The sequence below is a fragment of the Lycorma delicatula genome, chromosome 3, assembly GCF_047948215.1.
Source record: "Lycorma delicatula isolate Av1 chromosome 3, ASM4794821v1, whole genome shotgun sequence".
Classification (NCBI taxonomy): Eukaryota; Metazoa; Arthropoda; class Insecta; order Hemiptera; family Fulgoridae; genus Lycorma; species Lycorma delicatula.
In genome coordinates, this window is record NC_134457.1 from 210,825,061 (window position 1) to 210,839,947 (window position 14,887).

The 14,887-nt window shown below is 26.0% G+C and overlaps 1 protein-coding gene across 2 annotated transcripts in view; it reads left to right on the forward strand.

Annotated features, from left to right (window-relative positions):
• LOC142322399 (lysosome membrane protein 2-like) overlaps nt 1-2,554 on the forward strand; it is a 142,790-nt gene extending 140,236 nt beyond the window's left edge. The window contains exon 10 of one of the 2 annotated variants that reach the window (XM_075361442.1): nt 1,044-1,268. In XM_075361442.1, the coding sequence (XP_075217557.1) occupies nt 1,044-1,118 (75 nt within the window). In that variant the 3' untranslated portion in view covers nt 1,119-1,268. Of the gene's footprint in view, nt 1-1,036 lie in introns of both variants that reach the window. The other variant, XM_075361441.1, reaches the window with a different exon arrangement.
• Nucleotides 2,555-14,887: the final 12,333 nt, after the last annotated feature.

Below are 14,887 nucleotides of genomic sequence, written 5' to 3' on the forward strand. Positions count from 1 at the left end.
GAGTTTCCAGCATGAAAGTCTTGACCAATTTTGAATTATGACAAGGGACCAAGTCATGTTGAAATGTCCAGTCAAACGTTTGAATGAATGGAACATCCTATGTCATAATATTGCGATGTACTTGGTTTAATTCATTATACCTTGAACAGGAACTAAGCTTTCAGTTATATTTGTCATGAAAACCCCCAAAACATCTGTTTCAGAGGGTGTTTTACAGTTTGTTGGACATGCTCAGGTCCCAAAGGTTCACTGTCACCTCATCTCATGAAATTTGCTTTGTAACCTGTACAAGTAAGTGAGTTTCATCACTAAAAATTACATTCTTCCAGTCACCACCAATCAATGATTTTATTTTTGGACCCATGATAAATATTTTAAAATCCGAGCTTGTTTTTCTTGGATTAATTTTACAATTTCTTATTAGAATTTTATCAGTTCTTGGAGTAGTTTCCCATGTGTGCCCATAATTTTCTCTCATATTTGGAGACGAAGATCCAGATTATTTGAATGTTGTCAAAATTCTTGATACACTTGATTTGCCTACACCAACTGTAGAAGCGATATCTCTCACTGTCATAGAAGTGTGATCTTTAACAGCAATAACTTTTGCACGTTCCTCACAGCAATATTCATTTTTAAACACACGAAAGCAACATGTGTTACACAGAGCACAAAAACTAACATCCACCTGCCATACTCAAAGGCTCACAAGTTAAGTTAAGGTGACTATTTCCACTTTAAAACCTGTCAAACTGCTTTCTTATTATCAAGGTCAAACACTCACACTACCTCAAGGTAGATAAAACCGGCGGTTTCAGACAGAACTGCCAATCATATAACAATTTTGAGAAAAAATAGCCTGTCCCAATTAATTTGTGCAGTTTTCATATATATTTGATTATCTTAAGAATAATACATACAGCTGATTAAGTCGTAGTTGAGTTTTTCTAACTTTTTTCTATAAGATAATATATCAGTTTTCATATACATCTACTCAATAAAAAATTGTTGTATCTTTAATATCTAACATTTATAGTTTGCAGATCATTTGCCACCAGATTTATTCAGAGTCATTTACCATGCAACATTTACGGTACGGAATGCACAACTCTGTTTGATGTGGGGATCACTATTAACAACAGTTTTAACAGCACTTTGCATTTTATATTCATTATGGAGAAGGATACCTGGAAAACATAAACATATACATGAATCACCTCCGCTAGAGAAATCATCTTCACAAAATAAATTATTTATGCAGCACCAAATGACAAAATTACACCCTTCAACATCAAACAGTGATACAAGGATTTGAAAAACTTTTAAAAACATTTTGAATAAATATTCAAGTAAAATAATAACAAATTGTGTTTTATATGAACAACTTTTGTACTAATTAGTACAAACTACAAATAAACAAAACACTACATGAACAGTGGATTGTATATAAAGAAATGAAAATATTAAGTTTCTATAATTGATTATAAGAAAAATTAAAATGTATGCTTAAATATTCAGAAAAAATTGAATTATAACTTTTCAAAATAAAGCTCATAAATTTACTCAGGGTCCAGTTTGTAAAAAAGAGTTAGTTTTTAACAAACACAATAAATGGAGCTTTGTGTATATAGGACAAATTATTGATAAATACTATTTATTTTGATTGTTTTAAGTAAAATAAATCAATAAGGTACTGACTACTTTTTTTTAAATTTATTCATAAAAATAACACCATGTAGTAGAAATTCATGAAAAAATTCTTGAATTTAATTTCTCAGAATGAGTTGATATTTTTTCTGATCATTAACAAAACAATGTTAAATCTGTTGAAGCAGCTTTAACTGATAACTAAATTGTAATTGTACCGATACATGCCGAATAAGTAGTAAACCATTGTACCACAAAGTAAACAAATAATAGTGAAAGAACTAGAGTACAAAAAATAACAAAGAAAACTTTACTATTAAATTTAAATACCCAAATAAAATAATATAATTTCATCCTCTAAGAAGTTGCTACTTATGTATAAGATTGAAAATAATGTAACATTATGTATTTATTTTTTGAAGGGGAAAATAACCTGGAATAAAAAATAATGTATAATAAAACTTATGTAAGAGGGTTTTACCCTCAAACTGTCAATTATAATTGTCCAAATTGGCAACATAATTTTATCATTTTAAATTACCAGTGCTAAAAACTAACATGTTCTATTTTAAATTTATCATGAAGCATATCCATGAATGGATAAAAAGTTATTTATCATGAATAACCATAAAAAGTTCCAGGATAACTATTTATATACAAGTTATTTTGTCTATAAATGACTTGAAAATTTGCTGTTATATAACATGCAAATAAAAGATATTTAATTTTAAAAACATTTTAATGAATAAGAAATTGTAAAATCAATCAGCGATTGATTTCTTTTAAAAATTAAAAAGCAAAAGTGTGATAATCACACTTCTTAGTTTTATCAATTAATCATTAATTCTAATAACAATAAAATTAATGATCATTTGCTAATATTAGTATCAACTTATACTGTAAAAAATAAAAAAAAATTATAAAAATGGCTATTAAATTAGTCCTTTATTTATTGAATCAGTTTAACTATGTAAATTATTTTGAATATTTATTAATTATATTGATTTTTAATAAGTGGAATATAAAATTTTAATGGGATAATGATTATTGCAAATATATTACCTATTTCTATGTAAATTGTAATAATATATTACAGTTTTTAACTATATTAATCAATTCAACATTTTAACCGTTCTTCCTTAAAGTATAGTTTCTTAAGGTTAAAGTAATGTGATTCAATATTGAACAAATATGTTCAGAAACAAATATGAAATAAGTTACTGTTACAAAATGACATTATATATAATATATCTCTAAAAATTAAAAAAAAAATTATTGTTATTTTTAATGATTGAAGAATGACCAGAAATAAACTTTGTTCCTAATTGTACTGAATAATTTATTACATTTTTAATAATTGTTATATTAAATGTTAGTTTAAAATTATATTTAGTATTAGTTTGCGATTAATAATAATTTAAGTGATTTATAATATTTTAGAAATAAATGAAAATTAAAAAAAAAAATATGTTTTTTCAGACAATTTGTTAATATCTGACTCTTTTTCATTTTTTATTATGTAAATACCTTGCATATGGTTGAAAAAAGTATAATCATGGTGTTTAACATAACATGTTTGGGTTCTGGAATCCTAAAAAAATTATCTCTTAAGGTCACATCTTAGTTATCTTCTTTCTTAAAAACCGTTTTACTGTTAAAAAAAAACATTCTTCTCTTAACAGAACTGATTTTTAATATACCAATTTTTACTTCCTTGTATGAAGTAATGAAAGTATTGCGATTGTAAAGTAAATTGTGTATTTGTGAGAAATTTCAATTTTCAGATTTCAACGGAAATATCCATTTTGACCATCCCTGAATCCATTTTGACTAGTTCAGCATGATGTCTGTACATACATACGTACATGTCACATAACTCAAAAATAGCCATAGGATGTTGACATTTTTTATTTAGGACAGTTGTAACATCTAGTTGTCCACCTCCCCTTTTGATTGCAATCAACTGAACCAAAAGTGTACAAAAAAGCCCAAAATCAAAAAAAAAAGATTGGATTTTGGACTTTTTCTTAACTGCAGTGATTGAGAGCTCATTGAGAGCTTTTCAACAACATATCAAATTTATGGCCAAATCAAATTTTAATTAATGAAATATTTGGATCTTACAAGGGTAAGGCATGGCACGGCACGTTGGTTCATCAGACATCATCAACTTTTTTTTTAATTTAAATATATTGATTTATTAATAATTATTAACCTACGATTGTAAAAAAAAAAGTTAAATAAAACAACAATAAAAGAAAAAAATTATGAAAAAATATCAGAAGTTATTAATGAAATAAAATTTTATGTACTTTTAATTTAAAAAAATGTGTATATGTAATTTAATAGGCGTACAAAGAAGTCATTTGGTGTCCACATCAGATTTTTTTTTAAATACAAGGTGCACTTAAAATGGTAGGCTGGCATACATTTTTGGATTCTGTATCAAAATGAACAAAAAATGTCCATGAAGAAATTTTGATTTTCCCTTCGATCAACCATTTTTGTTTTTAATGGAAAATTTATATCTCAAGATCAAATTGTGGAATCTTAATAATATTTGGTACACACATTTTTAATAATGTTATCCAATAAATAAAAAAAATCACAGAATAAACAAGCTCACAGATTTCAAAATGGCATATATCAATTTTTTTAATCCTTTATATCTGGATAATTCTCAGTTTTATTACATTGCATTTTGATTGGATACAAAAATATTAACGATTTTATTTTTAAAACATGAACCTTAGTTTTGAAACTCAGTTGACAAATAACAAACTTATGGTAGAAAATTTATGATAATTTTCTGACAATCCAAAAATAATTAAAATCATTTTACGATAATAAACTTTTATTCTTAAAATAGCTCAATCTTAAACAAAAAAAATGAACAATCTTAATTATTATGATTGTTTTAGAAGTCAATCAGAGGAGATGTTCAAAGTGACCACCATTAGAAATTTTACAATTCTCTACTCTTCATTTAAGAGAGAAAAATTCCTAGAGACTAAAAATTCCTGGAGTATTTCTTATTTGATTAAATCCATTCTGGAATCTCATATTTAGGTCTTCAATGCTGAGGACTGGAATAGAATAAACAATTTTTTTTTACATAACCGCAAGGGTAGATGTCAAGAGGGTTTAATTCAGGTGATCTGGCAGGTCATGATACTGGCCCAGTGCAACCTATCCATTTTTCAGGAAATGTTTCATGCAGATGATCTGTTACCAACTGAAATGTGTTGAAGCATCATAATGGTGAAATCGCATATTTATTCTTACTTTCAGATATCTAACACATCCACAGGATTTTCTATCAAATGGTTGAAGTCATTTTCTCCATTTGGTAAAACCACAGGACCCAATAGATAGTCGTTAACAATACCTACCCATATGTTTAGGAAAGATCGTTGTTGATGTTAGAATAGATCACAGCCTAATATGTTACAGGCCAGTTTGTGTAATTGGTAGCCTGAGGAAACTTATCGAAGTTATTCTGGCAAACAGGCTGCAGGAGTTAGAGAGAACTGGGGGATTAATAATAAACAAATAAACTATACTTACAAAACATAAAAAATCATCCTAAACAAATGTAACTAGTAAAGGATGTAATAATTTTTTAGAAACTCAACAGAATTCTTTTTGTCACAAACTTGGAATTATTTAATACAATGATGTAAATAATTTATTTTTTGTATAACATATTGTAAAAATACAACATTTTTAATGAACAAAAAATATTTCTAAAATTCAGTCTCATATTTCCGACATAAAAAAATCAATTAATCATTAAGGATTTACATTAGCTTACATTCATCAATCCTTTTAAACATAAGTTTATTTTTCAAAATGTTTAAAGGAAAACTGCTAGAGATAAGGATATGTTAATAACTTATCTCAAACAAGATAGACTTCCACTCTTACTTCCCATGTACGACGACGACAGGAATCTGAAAGTAGCTTGTTAATATCACCAGTTTCAAAGAATGAAATAAAATCTGTTTAAAAACCGCTATAATTATTTTCTAATTAAGTTTGTCTAAGCACACAAACTGAGTTTGTAATTATCTTCAACCAAATACAATAGAACATTTTTTTAAAGAATAAAAACAATTGTTGAAAAGAAATTTTATTGCTATTCTACTGAAAATAATAAATATACTGTTTCACTTAGAAAGGGTTAAAAGAATGCTTTACTTAATCTGTCTGTCTTTAATTTATCAGTCTGTCTTATGACTGTGGCACAATCATGTAAGTCATCTGAGGTACAAGTGGCATCAATTGGAGTTAACTTCCCAAGGATGATTTAAGGGGCAACTAAAACCAGCTTCACTGTGAAATGGCATCTAAAATACAAACATTAGCATTGCAGCTGTCATTATAACGTAATGACATAAAGAATACTCTGACATATGAAATGATTATTTTTTAAAATGAATATGGTACATCTTCCAAAATAAAATGAGACCATTTTTATTAATTAAAATAGAGTAAATGAATTCACACATTAAATTTGTGCTGATGAACATATTTTATTGTTCATCAAACATAAAGCAGTTTCATATCATAATCATTTATGATATGAAACTGAGTGCATTTACACTTTGTTGTAAAACACTGCATTTACTCTTTGTTACTCAATGATTATTCTTAAATATTTTAAATTTAACAAAATACATCTTTCACGATTCTAAAAGTGAAACATCATATTGCTCTGTAAGGACCAATCTGATTCAGATAGAATGGTAGCATGAAAGCAGGATCTCTGCTATATGAGAACAAATATAGACTGGGAAGCAGGAAGGAAAATATGACAGAGGGTAGTTATGAGGCCAAAAACTAATTTGGGTTTATGTGGCAAGAACAGTAACTTATTACCACAGTGAAAATCAAGTGAAAGGTCTGAAATGAATAATGTCAGCAATCAACTTATGTTATTAAAGAATTGCACACGTGCACACACACACACAAAATAAAAATAAAAAAGGGGAGAAATAATTATTTAAAATTCATTATTCTCTTTTTATTTAAATCAAAAATAAATATTTATGCTCTGCAACAATGTGATGAATATAAATATGTTACTTCCTAAAAATACCAATGATGTTTATGTTTAAGTATTTAGATTAAAAACTAAAATTTTTTACCATAACATAAGTAATTACAGAATACATATAAATACACTAACTAGACAATAAATAAAAAAATAATAGGAACTGAAAATTTTCTGATTACTAGATTAATCAATATTAAAATGTATTATACAAAGTTAACTCTTTTTCATCTAAATTTAGCAAAAAATTAAATAAAGAAAAAATCTGAAACTAATAAAAAATATAATAATGTATATGTACACTTAAATAATTTTATTAAAATACCATGTTAACAGATATTTTCCTAACATTTTGTAAAATGATTTATTTACAATATTAAAAATATTAAAGAATTAATTTTTAAGTGTTGCATGCATTTACTTTCACCATTGTTTTTTTTTTTTTTTTTTTTTTTTTTTTAATAGTTACTACTGGGACATTCCACTTAGATGTTAGGTAGTGCACATTAATCTTTAAAGCTTTTAAGAATTTATATAAATCTCTTTCACAGACAGACAATAATGTAAAAAATGTTGTACTTATAAATAAAAAGATCATTTCTTCCAAAAACCATTTTTATAGCACATAAATAATTGATGAATAAAGGAAATTTGTAACTTTGTCTGTCTGTATCCTGTTAGTCATTAAATTACACGAAGAAAATTTCTCAAATGGACCACTGGCCAAACAGACAACGTAAGTAAATCATGGCTGTTGAAACCTAATTCATATTAATACTGAAAATAAATGGCATCATAAACATGCATAAACTTTAAATTTAAATCACAATTAATTATTATACTACTTGAAGAAATGCTACAGAATAAAACCCATAGACAATGGAAGTGTATACAGAGGTCAAAGGCCATGGATGTATTTTAGTTAATATTTATGATAGTATTAATTGATAAAAATATTAAAATATAATTATTGTTACTGTTTATACCTACATTTTAAGATACAAATTTAATTATGTGATCCATAGAATAAATATAAAAATACTATGACTAGTAAACTTAAATGATAAAATAAATTGATAATTGTAATAAGACCTCTCTAATTCATCACCTTCTATAATTTGTCACCCATCTGAATATGTGTTTTTTAAACCATACTGATACATGGAAATTAAAGGCCAATATAATCTATCTGTTCAGCCTTAATTTTTATATATAATTTCTACAATTGTTTTTCTAATACTGTAATTTTTTCAATGTAACGTCATTAGGTAATTTTAGATTAATACAATATTTAATGAAATATCATTGAGTTTTAAGGGATAATCTTTATTAATAATAATAACAATAAAAAACTATTTCATATTTTTAAATAAATGTGTCAGAATATATGTGGGGTTTAAAATACATCAATTAAATACGTAACAGAATACATGAGAAAGATACTGCTATCGCTGTTTACAAAATTTTAATTTAAGAGAAGGTTGTTGCTAATATTCAGAATAAAAATGTATTTACTGAAGAAACTACTGCATAGGAAGTATGTGAAGTTTTTCCAAGAAATGATGTAAAACAAGAAATACACGAAATGGCCACAAAATGCATCAAATTTTCCAAGAAGAAAAAAGAAGCAAATAGATGATGAAGTTAACAGTATTACAACAAATCTTCCAGGTTGCCACAAAGAAGGAAAACTTATTACTGCAAAAGAAAACAACAAACTTAACTACTTTTTACAGGTCAACAAATAAAAATGTATAAATTACACAAAGAATGAGCAACAAAACACTATTCAATTTATCAAAAAGTTACAAAACATTTTGTTATTATGTTTCTGATCTACTCTTTGTTACATTTGTTAACATAAAAGCAAAGTGTTTACGTTTTAAACATTCCTTACAGTGGGCTTTTGTATGTTGTGATTATCAACTGAAAAAGGAAATCATATAAATAACACTGTTCTCCTTCCAGATTAATAAAAAAATAGTTATACAGAAATTAGCTTAAATTAGAAAAATTTCCATTTTCTTCAAATGTACTATAAGTATTATTAAAATGATTTTTAATACTACCTCACCTGTATTTTTCAACTCTCATATAAATCCGTAGCACTTTATCAACTGCTACTTCACAGATGGATGAGTTTATTTATTAAGAGAAGTTCTTCACATATACATCTTACATTCATGAACTACACAACTCATTATTTTTCCTATTTTGTCAGCCCTAAAGGTCTGAAGGTGATGAATTATGGTCAACTTTTTTGTAATTATTATTCTAATGCTAAAATGTAATTTTTCTATAATAAATATTTCATTATTGTAGAAGCTTTTTACAGCTTAATACTAGATCTCAAATTATTAATTAGCAGTTGTAAATGTAAGAAGAATATATATAAATATGAAAACTGATTCTTTTTTAATATTAAAAATCTAAAAAAACATTTTGAAACTTACAGTTTATTAAAACTAAAATACAAAGATATTAAATCTTAAATTAAATAGCTTTTTTTTTAAATTGGAATATTTTTTTATAATATAAGGTTTTGTTTTCATAATGTTAGAAATTTATTATAATCTTAAAATGCTAACTAATAATTAATTTCATTAACTGCACATCATCTAGATAAAATATTAGATCAATAAGTAATTTATTAATTAATTTTCATGTAAAATGATATATAAGAATATTCCAGAAATATCTTATATAGATTTCTAACCATAAAAAATAATTATTAATTGATATTAGTAATTGTTACCATTAAAATGCATTCAAGCAATTCATTATGTGAATTATTACATGCATACTAACATGATAGTGTATACTAAGTCAACTTATGTCAAGACAATGAGAACGGCTGAAAGAATGTACTTTTATAGCAAAAAAATGTCCAAACTAACTAATACAATCTTGTAGAGCCCATCTGACTGCAATACTCCTATCGAAATTAAGACTTCATAGAGTGTTAATAAATTGCACAGCAATCTCGCAGATGATTTTACACCCAAAAATAAAAAAAACGGTTTATATAAACATGGGTCAGAAAACAGTTCATTTGAGAGTTTCCACTCGTGAAACTCTTGCAAGCCCTGCTCTATGCTCCCTCTGTGAAATTAAATCGTACTTAAATTCTTGCGGTACAATCAAGGGGTAAATTTGTTACTTCTTTATGGTTTCTGATCTAAGTAATTGAATAAAAGCGGCCTCAGACCTCTATCTCACTTAGGTTTTAAGAAAACCAAGGTAAAACACAAATACATTGTCAGAAAATACACTCTTAAGTTTTAAATAAAATAATTTTGTTAATTTACCAATAAACAAATAAAAATTTCTAGTTAACTTTGTAGAGAATTGAATTTTGAGAAAATTATTGTAAATAATATCTATTAAAATGAAACACAAATTTGAGAAGTTCAAATTTAATTAGAAATAAAACTCACAAACTGGATTGGAAAACTGGTATGATTTTAAACAGAACAATTTTCGTCAATGTTTGAATATAATGTAAATGAAAACACATATAAAACTTATCAATAATGCAAAGAAAATGAATAAAAAGTTGTTTTAAAAAAAAAATCACATAATTCTTGGTTTTTTTCTAAAAATTATTAAATATCAAAATGGTTACTTGATAAAGCTGCAAACATTTTTTTACAGCAGTTGCTCAATATGGCCACCATTCTGTTGAATGCACAGTTCAGCTCAGCGAACCCATGTTAACTGGGTACATCTAATAGCATCATTATTATTAATAATAGTAGTTCCAGCTTCTTTTATAAGATTGTCTCAATTCTTCTTGTGTGCCAATACAAGTGGAATAGACTAACAATTTCATCCAACCCCAAATGAAAACATCCACTAGCATGAGATCGGGAGATTAAGATGACCATTTCACTGGTCTGATTCAAACAATCCATTGCTTACTAAATGTGTTATTTAAATGACTTATCACATCATGACAGCAGTGAGCACATGCACCATATTGAAAAATCACATCTGCACTCTATCTGCATGTAGAATATCTTCCCAGAGTTTCATCAGATTTGTTTTCCAAAAATGTAAGAACCACTTACCACTGAGTCTGGGCAGTAAGAAAAAAGGGCCTATGGGATCGCCAACATAAGAAAAGATAAAAAAAATTTAATATGCTTGAGAAGGATGTCTTTCAAATTTATTTTTATAATTTTTATCATTTGTGTGTAAATTGTTCTGTTTTATATCATATCTCTTTTCTGATCCAATTAGAGTGTTTTGTTTTTTTATTAAAATTGAACTTCTCAAATTTGTGTTTAATTTTAATAGACGTTATTTACATCAATTTTGTCAGAAAATAGATTCTCTACAAAGTTGACTAAAAATTTTTATTTGTTTATTGGTAAATTAAGAAAATTATTTTATTTCAAACCTGAAAAAGTGTACTTTCAAACAAAGCCAATTTTTCTTAAAACCTAAGTGAGATAGAGGTGTGGGGGGACTACTTTTATTCAATTTCTTACATAAAGAACCATGAGGAAGCACCAAATTTACCCCTTGGTTTGTACCCTAAGAATTTAAGTATGGTCTAATTTCACAGAGGGAGCAGAAAGTAAGGCTAAATATTTATTTCACAAGCCAAAACTCGCTAAGAAATTGTTTTTTGATCTATGTTTATATTACCTTTTTTCTTATTTTTGGCTATAGAATCATCACCTGAGAGATTGCCATACAATTTGGAATCATGTTTATATTATTATAATCTCAATAAAATAATTTAAAAAGTTAACCAATTATTACAGAATTAAATTTTAAATCAAGAGAACTTGCATGAATATCTTCTCAACCTAGATTAAAAATTAAATAGAAATTATTGTTTTATACACAGTTTAATAATAAAAGTAAAGTACATGATTACTTCATCAGTACCGAGTAAAGATAGTTGAAAATAAGAATTTTTTTTTAACTATCTTTTGGTAATCGTTTTTTCTTAATGTTTTATATAACTGATGTTTTCCAACATTAAGATAGATGACAATATATTTACCAAATTTTAAAAAGTGCTTTTGTTACTTTCTGAACATCTTTAGTCTGCACATTTCTAAACATTTCAAAACTAGCAATAAAACTGAATATCCTGCAATATATGAGAAGATAGATCGGATTTTAAATATCTTTATGTAAAAAATATGTAACTGTATCAACAAATTAAGGAATTTTGTTAAGTTTTCAAATCAATAACTCATTTTGCGAGGTATGTTGTAAAAATTATGAAGAGTTGAAGAAAGCAATATTACAGTCCATCAGAAATGTAATAATATTTTATGTCTATACAAATATAGACATAAAAAGTTGATGGTAAGTGCCTAAATGTTCATATAACCCTGGTATTATAAATGAGCATAAAAACCGAATGTAATTAACAAATTAAAGTTTTTTCCTTCAAGTGAATTAGCAAGGTAAACTAACTTTCTATATAATAAGAATGTAATCAGATATTAACAACACAACTAAAATCTTCAATATATAATATTTCAGATGAAAAAAGCTACAATGATGATACTAAAGATGGTTATCAATGTTTCATGAACAATGACATTAAGTCATTTGTTATAGTTCAAATCCTTATAAATGGTTTCATAGTGATTGATTAAAACTTCTACATAAAAGTTTAGCAGTCTACTTTTTTAAGAAGATTATGTGAACTTAACAGAATCAGTTTGTCTATACAAATCTAAATATCATTGAAATATTTATTACGTGGTAATTTATACTAATTAAAATCAATAAAAATCCTTTAAAATTAAAAACTTTAAGAAACCTATGAAGTTAAAAAAGGGTGATTGCCAATCCCTTTAGAATTAAAGACAACTGGCTGAAACAATTTTCCAAATAAGGTCACCTACAGCTTTGGTACAACATTTCATATTTAATTAAGTTTATAAGCAAGTACAACGGCTCATAACATTGTTTTGCGAATCTATGTACGTGAATCTAATTTGTGAATCTATGTACGTATATTTATTATTACAGATTTATTCATTTTAATGTAGATTACACGCACTGAAACATGTTTGGGCTATTCATAATTAGTGCAATGACGTATTAGAATATCGGATAACAAAAACTTGTTCTCAAAGATTTTCTTCCAAAAATCATTTCATTTGATTGCAGTATATTTAAATTATAATAGTAAAGATGTGAAACTTTTTCATAACTAATGTTTTCAAATAATCAGTTAGAAAACACAATTTTTTGTAAGACAGTAATTGGAGGAAAAAAGCATAATTTATTTTTTAAAATACCAATTTTTGTGGGATTTCTGAATCAATGCAACTGCACATCTTACTTAATTTATCACAAACAACACCATTATACAATCTTTATTGATCATTCAATTATGAGAAACTCAATTATCTTTTGATGCTAATATTTTAGCAAAGTTTTTTCACTAGAATACTACCTCAAAAAATATTTATTTGAATAATGAGATATGCTCTAACTACCTGCAATCAAATGCTGGTGCTATATTGCTTAACAGTAGTTTTAATAACGATGCATTAAGATTCACGATAGGTCAGCCACCTTAGAATTTTGGTCCCTGGGCAACAGATACTAGCCATGTTCAAGGGAACTAACCAAATACATTTAGTGCACAAATTATAAAATGCCACAATATAAATATAACTGTTTAATGGATGTAATAAGTTATCAGATTTTAAACAGACTTCTTAAGAAATTAAACACACACAACTAAAAGTTTCTCCATCTTTCCTGCCATATTCAATTTACTATTTAGTGTTCCTCAGCTGCTCTCACTTCAGTCCAAATAAAAAACTATACTAGTAACTACAAGTTTTAAAATGAAGTTTGTAAGTAATTACAATAAATAATTTATATAATACCTAAACAAATAGGTAAATAATACTAAGATACAATCTCCTTATGACTATTTTACATATAAACAGTAATCATTTCAATTCCTGCAAGTTCTCAATTAAGTTAAACCTAATTTTAGTAAAATCCTACAATTAATATCACAATCAGAAGAAAGCAATTCTTAATAGTTTACATAAATATACTGTAATTAACATTAAAAAACATTGTTTAAACACTAATAACAATGTGCCAAAACATTCTAAAATTTTGTGCTTATATGATAAAGTATATATAGTGAATAATATTTTATATCATACATAAGAATAAACAAATTGCTGTAAATATTATTAAATGGAAATCATGCATAATTATCTGTCAGTTTGGTAAATGTAATATAATCTACCCAACAATTTTGTAAATTAATTTTAATTTGTAGTTTTACAAATAACCAAGTTTCGTTGGAAAAATAATTCCTTAAAACTTATTGAATGTTTTAATAAGCTGATAATATTTATTTCTTAATAAATGGATTCTTTATTTATAAAATCATTTTTATGATTTTTCATTTTCAACTATTTTTCATGAAAAAATTAATTGATTATTGCAGTTTTTCTTGCATCATTATTGAATTCTTTCTACTCTATTATATTAGGGAAATTTTTGATGATAACTAATATATGGTTAGAGAAGAACCTCAATTAACTAAAGTATCATTCATTTTCTTATATAATGTATTATTTCATGAGAACTTGTAAGTGAAATATAAGTCTTTCAATATAATTCTTTGTATAAAGTTTACAGTTCTTACAGAAAACTGTAAACAAAGAATTATATTACTATTATGAAAAATTTTTTTAATGAAATTCAAGAAATTAATAATAAATAAAACTACAAAGCATAATTAAAATAAGAAGACTAAATTTTACAATCATATTTACTGAATGAACAAATATGTAATTGCAAAAACCATCCTTGATGTTTTAAAAAATAGGATAAAAAACAAACTGGTTTAAAGAAATAGAGAAAGATTTATTTAAAGTAAAAATTGAAGAAGAAGAAATACACAACAAAGACCTTTTCAGAACAAAAAAAAAGAAAAGTGAGTGAATTCCAGAATGAAACTAGTATCAAAATAAAATGGAAGGAATAAGGAAGAGAACATAGCAAAAGTATGAAAATTTACTTGGAAAAAGAAAAAAACAATCCAAAGTGAACTAGTTCTATTTATTTGCAGTCTAACATGGCTGCAAAATATAATACTATAATGGCTGCCTATAATACTATTGTATTATAGGTTCTTTTAAAACAATTATAGTATTATAGCTTAGTCATATA